This window comes from Numenius arquata, chromosome 8, assembly GCF_964106895.1.
Source record: "Numenius arquata chromosome 8, bNumArq3.hap1.1, whole genome shotgun sequence".
NCBI classification, from domain to species: domain Eukaryota; kingdom Metazoa; phylum Chordata; class Aves; order Charadriiformes; family Scolopacidae; genus Numenius; species Numenius arquata.
Genome location: NC_133583.1, coordinates 4,790,316 through 4,800,139, shown reverse-complemented (window position 1 = coordinate 4,800,139; position 9,824 = coordinate 4,790,316). Strand labels below are relative to the sequence as shown.

At 50.6% G+C, this 9,824-nt stretch overlaps 1 protein-coding gene across 1 annotated transcript; it reads right to left on the bottom strand.

Annotated features, from left to right (window-relative positions):
- Nucleotides 1-770: 770 nt before the first annotated feature.
- Nucleotides 771-8,748, bottom strand: PROK2 (prokineticin 2). Its single transcript, XM_074152441.1, has 3 exons — nt 8,647-8,748; nt 4,648-4,773; nt 771-896 (listed from the first exon to the last, which is right to left on the bottom strand). The coding sequence occupies exons 1-3, from the start codon at nt 8,746-8,748 to the stop codon at nt 771-773; spliced, it is 354 nt and encodes a 117-aa protein (XP_074008542.1).
- Nucleotides 8,749-9,824: the final 1,076 nt, after the last annotated feature.

The window sequence follows — 9,824 nt, the reverse complement described above, 5'->3', positions numbered from 1 at the left end:
TTCTGATACAGAATTTTTACACAGCAAATTTGATACATATACAAGAAGTCAGGCAGCCCATTACAACAGACTTCAGGGTTCCTTTTTTTAATATAAACTACATCTTAATACATAGTTTGAGATGATCAGGTAGTTTTACACCAACTCAAGTAACAACAACTTCTCCTCTTAGAATACTAAAATATCTTTTAATGCTTTGAATATTGAAGTGCTTTGGTTCCACCTGCCACTTTTAAAAAGTGTAAAAACTACATCTATTAGTTAAATTTTTACCCTAGAGATGCGCCTAACTTACAAATACAGTTCTATTAATAAAGATACCAAATGTAATGTAAATACAGTTTTTTGGCAACCATCATACGCTTCACACTATGCAATTCTTCAACTCTCAGTTCGATTCAGGCATTCCAAAGCGTAAAAAGGTGGCCAAAATTTTCCAAACCTGACAATAATCTTGGATGTTTTCATTCTGGGGTTAAGCTGGAACCACGAAGACCACGAGACGGTTCAGAAATCGTTAAGCTCCCGCCCTCAGAAAGCAGCATCCCCTTAGCAAATCTCATTTTGCTCACCCCAAAAATGAAAGCATCTGCCACCGCGAGTCCCTCCTGAAAACCTTGGCCACCCCAGTACAGTATCTCATCTTCAGTTTGAATGTTGGTGAGGCAGGAAAGTATGGTAAAGGGTTTCCCCTGGCAAGTAACTTGTTCGTCACAACAACAAGAAAAAGAATACATCGAGTGGCTCTTTCTAGCGCAGAACAGCTCCTGCTAAAAAAAGACATCTTCTTTTCTGAAGTCTGGTAAACATTTGAACTTGCTGGGAGAAGTCCGTACGCAGGCCAGGCTGGGGAGACAGGGGCAGGTGTGGTGCATCCGCCGCCCGGAGAAGGGAACCTGGGGACAAAGAGCACAGGCATCAGGGACAGGGAGCGCGGTGGTGGTGGCACTCAGGATGGATGGCTTCGGACGAAAAATGGGGATATGGGGAATGCTGCCCACCTCCCTCCACAGCAGGAGATCCCCACGAGCTGCAGCACAGGGTCTGGAGAGCAGATGGCAAAGCCAAGCCCTTTTAATTTCCCACTTAAGCCACAGCTAAGAGCAAAATGTAACAGTCCGTGTGGCTGTGTAAATCTACATCTGCGACACATGTTCTGCATTTACTCCTGTTTCATAAAGGCATCTGTTGTGAAACTACACTGGCCTTTAGCGTGGTGTTTAGTGGTGTTTACCGTGCAGGGGTTTCTCCTCGCCCCGATTCCCGCACTGCCGTACGGCACAGAGCAGCCTGTCAGCTGCGCAGCAGCACCCGGGAACCGCAGGAGCCTGTGGTAATTCAGGCTGGAAGGCGATCTCTGGAGGTCATCTCGCCTGACCTCCCTTTGAGAGGATCCCCTCACCACAGGACAGAGGTTTCTCATTTCATCCCACCCTCCTCCAGCCACGCTGTGTTGCAGGGAGCACACGTACGGGCCGCATTAAACAAATTTAACTGGGCCACGACGTGCACACGCACTGACACTCTTTAACAACTTGATTACAAGCTCCATCTTTCACAGGAACCATGCCTCCGCCAGCACATGAGCCGAGCAGGACAGCCTGGTGGGACAGGGTGGCCGGGAGCCACGGTGCAGCCAGCCAGCAGCGTGCCCTGAGCATCTGTCGGGATGCAGTTAGGGAAGCACAGAGGCACGAAGCCACCGCTGCCAGCTGGGCAGCCAGCCCTAATTCCCTCATTTCCTGATTTCTGGGCGGCCTTTTGAGCCTGCAATTTTAATATTCTGAGATTGCTTTGTGTCAGCGTGCAATTTTTCTCCAAGAAAGTCAAAGGGAGAATGTCCCACGTGTCCCCTCCGTGCGTCACACCAAGGACCTGCCCGACTCCAGTGACACCCTGCTGGGCGCAGGGGTGAGCGGGGGGCTCCCATCACCCTGGGATAGTGCCAGCCCCCTGCCCAGCGCCGTCTCAAGAGCAGCCCCAGAGCGAGGGACACCGTGGGCTTCCCTGTGCCATCCACCACAGCCCCTCTGTCCTGGCGTGAGCGGAGAGGCCACCAACTGTGGGTGCTGGGGAACTCCCTCCAGGAATCACACCTCTCGGGTGCCCACACACTGCACTACAGAAAAACCTAAAATCTGAGCTCCCCGGGCTGGCAAGGCTGACTCAGAGGTACCTCTCAGCCCTCTGACAGCGCAAATGATTTATTCAAAGCGTTACATTCACTGCAAGGAAAAGCTCCTTTCAGAGGGACTCCCACGCTGAAGACGTGGCTTAATAATGCAGCGGGCTGGGGACAGCGGGTGACAGCTCTGCATGTTGGTGATGCCGGCTAAGCCGGTGCATGCTTTGCCACGCCAGCACTGGGTTTTAATAAGCACAGGGCAATGGGGGCTTGGAGGTGAGAAGGGAACAAGGGAGCTCCTGGGAGAGACGAGGGGGTTACGTGCAAGGTGCACGGTGGCAGTGAAGCCACCCCCCCAGTGCTGCCAGCTCTCTCTGCTGACCCACCAAACCTCACCTGCCCGGCCCTGCCTGCAAATCCTGCCTCCCTGCCTGCAAACCCTGCCTCTGCCATGCCAACGGAGACTCTTATCGGCATCAAGCCAACGCCATCTAGTTGCTGAGAAGGAAACTAGATGGTGGAAACCCAACCGCCAGCCATCTCCTCCAGGGTATCTCCAGGCAGTGGCACGGCCATGGTGGAGCCTGCTTTGTACCTGACCTGCAGGCAAATGAAAGGGTTTGGTGCTGAGGGCAATTTAGGGGAGAGGAACCACTGACTAAACTCTCCATCCTTAAAAATACCTGATTTCACATACTGCGATAAATCAATTTGCTCTGTGTTTGTCATGAAGAGCAGTGGGGTAAGGAATCTAAATCTAAAATTAACCTCATAAACCTTACAAACATCAGTGACTATGACCGTAAGTCTGGGGTGGACAGGCTTCTTCTCTGATTGTAATTACGAAGGCAATTAGCTTAAAATATATCAGACAGTATAAATTATTACCCAATAGCAATAAGCCCATAAAAAACCCCTAGAAGACAATTTCTTTTATCCTGTAACTCCTGCTAATGTAAAGAGCACTTACAAGAAAAACCTGCTGCATTATATGGTAAAAATGAGAATTTGGTCCCAAATATCACAGCAGATTTAAAAATTTAACTATAATAGAACAGAGCCTTGAACTTCCAAAAACTGAGAAAATAAATGGTAGATACTGAGCCGAGAAGCCAGGCAGTGGATGGGACAGTGAGAGAGGCAGCTAACTAGCTGCACATTTATAATCTCAATTTATTGCTGTCATATCTTTCACATGTGACGACTCTTGGGCCGTACTCTTCCCTGAGGATGGCTCTGAAGACCACCAGGTTCTCAAGCTCCTCGGAAAAATCCAATTCAATCTTTCGTATACAGACTGTATTATAAATAAACAGCCTTTTTCATAGTACAGATAATATGCATAATTACATATCCTGAAATGTATTTGTTAATACCATTATATTAGAATCATAGAATCATCTAGGTTGGAAGGGACCTTCAAGGTCATCTAGTCCAACCATCACCTAACTCTGACAAAAAAAACATCACTAAACCATGTCCCCGAGCACCATGTCAACCCATCTTTTGAACGCCTCCAGGGATGGTGCCTCAACCACTTCCCTGGGCAGCCCGTTCCAATGCTTAATAACCCTTTCAGTGTCAAAATTCTTCCTAATATCCAATCTGAACCTCCCCTGGTGCAACTTGAGGCCGTTTCCTCTAGTCCTGTCGCCTGTGACTTGGGAGAAGAGACCGACCCCCACCTCTCTACACCCTCCTTTGAGGGACTTGTAGAGAGCAATAAGGTCCCCCCTCAGCCTCCTTTTCTCCAGGCTGAACAACCCCAGCTCCCTCAGCCTCTCCTCGTAAGACTTGTGCTCCAGTAGTGTATCATATAATAATGTACTAATAAGTAGTGTTATGTACGTGTGTGTATATATGTATATATACATATATATTCAAAATTAATAGGTAGAATAGAAGGAAAGAGAGCCTGCGGTGAGTTTTCGCAAGTACAGGTGCGTGTCAACCCTTTCTCGGTGGCTTTTGAAGGCACCAGTGGCTCCCAGCCTCTGGAGCGCAACTGGACATTGCTGTTTGATGGCAGGGACCCTGCTGCAGTGATGCACAAGGTGTCCCAACACTGGCTGGTGACGTTTTTATGCTTGTGATGGGATCTTGTCCGGTTCCACTGAGGTGGATGGTGTTTGCTGCGCTCCTGCTCACACATGTAGGCAGGGCTGGGCTTGGGAACTGCTGAGGCTGTTCTGGACCGTGTAATGAAGCCAAACAGCAACAACGAACTAATAAGAAAACAAACTGAGGAGCGTGTGTTACTTTCATCCTCGGATTCTCTTCAGCATAATTCTGACAGTAATGTATTTCCTTACGTAGGTACCTCCAGTGCTATTTCCATACAGATGCAAATGCCTGGGTATTGTAACGCATGGGGTGTTTCCCCGCCTTTTCACCACATATATATTTTTATACAATGTGATGTATAGCGCAGTATATTCCTGTTTCGTTCTGCCCTACCAGCTCTGGTCCCACAGTTTCTCCCCCTTACCCCCCCCGCCCCCACCCCGAGGTGACATACTCACTCGGTGACTCAAAGGATGGCACTCCTCTCCCAAATTTCCCATCGGCGTGCACATTCGCAGGCTGCGGATCCAGAGGCTGACCGCACAGCACATCCCTCCTCCGCACTGCTGGTCTCGGTCACAGGCCTGGGGTTCAACACAGCACAAGGTAGACAAAATGAATAATAAATATGTTCCAGAGATAGGACAGATCAGGTGCTCAAGAGCTGCCTGTGACACCCCACAAGTTATCATGGCTCATTAAGGCTGAATAACCATATTTAAGGCAGATTCGCAATACTTATATCTCCCGTGGATCTGAACGTACAGACACGTTTCAGAGCTGAGCCCAGGATGTTTTAAAGCCATGACCACACACGGAGCTGCTCAGGGCCAAATCCAGGACTGTCAGTGATTTACAGTCCCAAATTCTGAGCACTGATGGACCGTGGCACATCCCAGACGGGAGCCTGAGTGAGCCCAGGCAGGCGCAAGGACCAAGCACACCAAACAGTCAGGAATCCTGTCTTATGGAGAAGCCAAGATAGGAAATTATCCATTAATTTAAAGACTTTTAAGTAACTATTCCTTCTAGTTTCCTATGATAATATCTCGTGGCTGCGTGCCTTTGCAAATGCAAGATAGCTTTATTAGAGAAGTCCAAGTGGACGTAGCTAAAATAGAAGTTTAAATATGGAGTCTGTGGTTGTTATCTAGAATTACATGTAGCTAAAAGAGGTCTTAAACCTGTAATAGAAAAAGCTTTGCATAAAGTGTCCACATCCAAGAAAATGCTACTGTGGTAGCATTCCCCCTCCAAGGGGCGGAAAAATATTTCAGCCACTTACCCAATACAGCTTAGATAAGCACAAATCAAAATGCAAACTATTGGGTATGTTTTAAAAAAACAGAAACCATGAAGAGCAATTGACATGCTAGGGTTTGGAAACAGGTTACTGCACATCTTTTGCTTATTTTTTTAACCAAAAGCTTATCAGACTTTTTATTACACGAATTTAATGCAAAACCCAGTCTTCTTCCTCATATGAGAAATTCCATTAGTTAAAGGTACTGATTACACCTCAAAGGCAAGCTTAATGAACTCACTACTCTTCTAACGTCTGACAGCAGAAGTGATAGACCAAAGGCACTGGTCAGCAGTACATAACAAGGCAAGTTGTAAAAAAATGTACATAAAAGGTGAAAACGGCTCTGGGGAAGACCATATCGGAACAAACATTCGCTTGAGGAAAAAAGCTTACAGATCTTGCCTCGGGATTTACATGATAAATACCATTAGACTGTACTCTACTGGGCAAATATTACACTAGTTCCAGCAGCAGAAGCCAGATCAAAATACGTATTTACAGATCAGGCAGTAGTTTAGGAAAAAGCTGTTGCATTAGTGTCAAGCCATTAAATGGACTAGCACTCCTCCTAAACACACATTTAACGAAGCAGGCAGCTCTACACTACAGGTGAGCCCAAACACACGGAGTATTTACTTATAAGCCTAATATGGTCATAAAACTACCGCTACAGCCTGCCAGGTAGATAAGGTTTACTTTCTAACCTCTCTTAAAAAAAAAAAAAAAAGTAAAAATAGCCCTCTAATGGTCTAATTTTGCCCTAGTCACAAAAACCTGCAGGTCCAGTGACTTTGGCTGCCACCAGCACTCTGGCATCCACTGCTCAGCTGGAGTCACAGGCTCTGCTATTCCCCACCGATCAGCTCCTGACCCCTCCTTTTCATCTCAGTTGTATCTCAAACCCATCCACCTCCCTGGGGCTGGTCCCGGAGCGAAGCACCACTCAGCTACAAAACAGGTCTGAGTACGTCCGAGCCAGCGAGGGTATCTAAAACACATCTGAAACAATTTCTTTTAAAAACTCACACACACGTACCTACATCTGGCAGAACTTTTAAGGCTCCCTTTCCAAAAATGTATGACAAGTTCTGAAAATATTCCACCCAAATGCTCCTGCCCACACCTTATCTCCAATGTGTAATTCATACCGCTACTCCTAATGTCCACAGGACACAACATGAAGGACGTTCCTCTTCAGCACCCCATTTAAACACAGTTTTTTTGAAAATTCAGCTTGAGGAAAAAGTCCCAGGTGAAATGCCGGCTCAAAGCCAACCGAAGGCAGCACATGAACCACCACTGAAGTGAGGAAGGTTTGAATCAAGTCCTTAAATTGCAAAGGAAAAACACCTTTCAGGCTCAAAAGATGGGGATGGGAACACCTACGTCAGCTTTTGTCTGAGATTTGCCCGTTCATCAGAAGTCAAAAGCGCATCAAAGTGGTTTAAGCAGAAACGCACTGCAATAGTTGATAAAGTAACATTTTCTAGTTCTAATCTATTTTTACTTTTTGAATCCACTTTGTCCTCGATCTATTTTTCAGTGTTTCACAATGACTTTATTTAACGGATTAAGTATGCTTTAAAGGTGCAGCCACAACTTGAATAACAGACTTATATAAACTGGTCCCCCATTGCTGGAAATACTTCTACTTAAAAGGAACTTGAAATTCTCAAATATTAAAAAAAATCCTTCACACTCTCTGCTCTGATAATTAGTCAGTCCTGGGAACTGATCTGACCTCTCAAGAAATGCCTACAAGCTGTTTCATGGACTTTGGTGAAGTCCGGACGGGGAGCCTGGACAGCCATGGAGTAATCCACGGCTGCGAGTACAACTTCTGATGGTTACAAAAGACATGTAAGCTCTCGAAGGAATGCAACTGCTGGGTTATTAATCCAAAGCAAACACTAAAAAAAAAAAAAATCATTTTACTTAAGAGTGATGCAACGCTTTGGGTTAAATAACGTCTTCGGAAAAAAAAAAACATTTTCACAACCAAAGTAAATCTCAAGCCTAAAAACAACAATAACAACAACAACAGAGGACTCATTTGCAACGGGTGGCTGTTGAGGGAAAAAAGCAGCACAGTCATACTCAGAAAAAAAAAAAAAAAGGGAAAAAAAAAAAGCATTTTGTGATGATTGCAATACCGGTGCCTGCCCTGTAAGTGGTAGGACTGGAGGAGCTGGAGGAAATCGGGGTGCGCAACCAAGCCTGGCCCTCCCGGGGCAGGTTTGGGGGCAGCTGGGGCTGGGGGCTGTAGTGGGGGGGGGCAGCCTCCAGCCCTAGAGAAGTGTCTGCATGCCCACGGACCAGCCTAGAGAGGAGACACCCTCCCGCCGGGTACAGGCATCCCTCACCCCAGAGTGACAGACCCCACACCGTGGCATCCCTCACCCCAGAGACCCCCGAGTCCTGGTACCATCCACCGCAGAGAGAGACACACACACACCCCCCCATATCCTGGCAGTACTCACCCTAGAGAGACCCCCAAGCTCTGGTATCAGTTAGTCCAGAGAGAACCAGCCCCCTCACCCAAAAGAGACCACATCCTGGTGTCACTTATCCCAGACAGACCCCCAAGCCCTGGGGGTTGTCCTTGCCCCGACCTGGTTATCACTTATCCCAGAGAAAACCCCAGCTCCGGGCATCCCTCACTCAAGAGAAACCCCCAGCTCCTGGCACCCCTCACCCCAGAGAGACCCCCACGTCCTGGTGTCACTTACCTCCGACAGACCCCCAAGCCCCGGCATCTCTCATCCCCTGACACAGCTCTCCCTTCCCCGTCCTGGTTATCACTTATCCCAGACAGACACCCCCCCCCCGCCCCGCTCCGGGCACCCTACGCAAGATCCCTCTGTCCTGGTATCACTTATCCCGGACAGACCCCCGAGTCCCGACACTGCCTACCCCAGAGAGACCCCCTCGCTCCGGCCACCCCTCACGGCAGAGAGACATCCCCTATACCCTTGGCATCACTCAAGCCCCCACGTCCCGCTATCCCTCATCGCAGACAGCCCCCCAAGTCCTGTCCCGGCTCCCCTCGGCTGATCACCTCCAGCCCCCCGCTTTCCCGCCGACCCCCCGCCCGCCGCTGCCGGCGCGGCGGGTCCCGTCGGTGCCGTCGGTGCCGATCGGCGGCGCTCACCCCGGTGATAACGGCCCCGTGCCCCGCGGCCACCAGCAGCAGCACCAGCAGCGACAGTAGCAGCAGCACCGGCGGCGGCGGAGCGCCGCGCAAGCTCCGCATGGTGCCGTCCCGCGGCCCCTGCGCTCCCCGCGGGCGCAGCGCGGCGCAGCGGAGCCGGGCGCGGCGGCCGCCCCAGCCGTTATAAAGCCGGGGGCTGCCGTCGGCGGCAGCGTGAGTCACCCCCGCCCTGGCAGCGCCGCGGCCGCGGACCGCTGCGCGCACCCCACCGCGCCCAGGTGCGCGGCCGCGGGACGAGCCTCCGCGGCCCCCGGGGAGGGTGGTGGGGTGGTGGGGGCAGCTGCCGGCGGATGGCTGGGGGCAGCCTGCGGCGGTGGGGGGCAACCCGCTGCAGGTCCCTGGGACATCTCATGGCAGCCCAGGGGGCGTCCCAGGGCTGGTCGGGGGGCGTCCCGCAAATGTAGGGGGCAGCCCTCAGCAGGTCGGGGCGGGGGGGGACACGACATCCCACAGCAGGTCTAGGGGGACATCCCAGAGCTGGCTGGGGGACATCCTGCAGCAGGTATGGGGAATGTCCCACAGGAGGTCTGTGGGAGACATCCCACAGCATGGTGGGGACATCCCTCAGCAGGTCTGGGGGACGTTCTGCAGCAGATCTAGGGGGATATCTCACAGCAGATCTTGGGAGCGGGGGGGACATCCTTCAGTAGGTCTGTAGGGGACATCCCACAGCATGGTGGGGATATTCCTCAACAGGTCCGGGGCACATCCTGCAGCAAGTTGGGGGCAGCACAGAGCAGGTCCAGAGGGATCCCAGAGCACATCCCGCAGTGGGGTAGAGGCAGCTCACAGCCCCTAGATTTGTCCTGGAGGCCTATCTTGGCTTCAGTGCCCATGTCCCTTCTGCTTGTGCTCCTCAAGCTCCCTGGCCTGCAGCAGCCCCAGCCCCGATATTCCGCCCCCTTCCCCCCCATGTGAACAAGAACTGCCTGCAGCCCCCAACCCAGCCTCTGCTGAGCCCCAGCAGTGCTGTGGGCATGGCCGTGGTGGGGGGACATGCAGGCTGCACCTCACCTTGTCTGGAGCAGAGGAGCATCGAAGCAAATTTACTCCACAGGTTTGATAAGAATTGAATCAACCCCGGTTCCTGCTTATTGCACTTAGCCCAAGAAGTGCCC

Coding starts and splice junctions, on each gene's coding strand:
- PROK2 (XM_074152441.1), bottom strand. CDS start 8,748: ATGCGGAGCTTGCGCGGCGCTCCGCCGCCGCCGGTGCTGCTGCTACTG. Junction 4,774..8,646: donor ACGGGGCCGTTATCACCGGG/GTGAGCGCCGCC, acceptor GTTGAACCCCAG/GCCTGTGACCGAGACCAGCA. Junction 897..4,647: donor GCCATCCTTTGAGTCACCGA/GTGAGTATGTCA, acceptor CTTTGTCCCCAG/GTTCCCTTCTCCGGGCGGCG.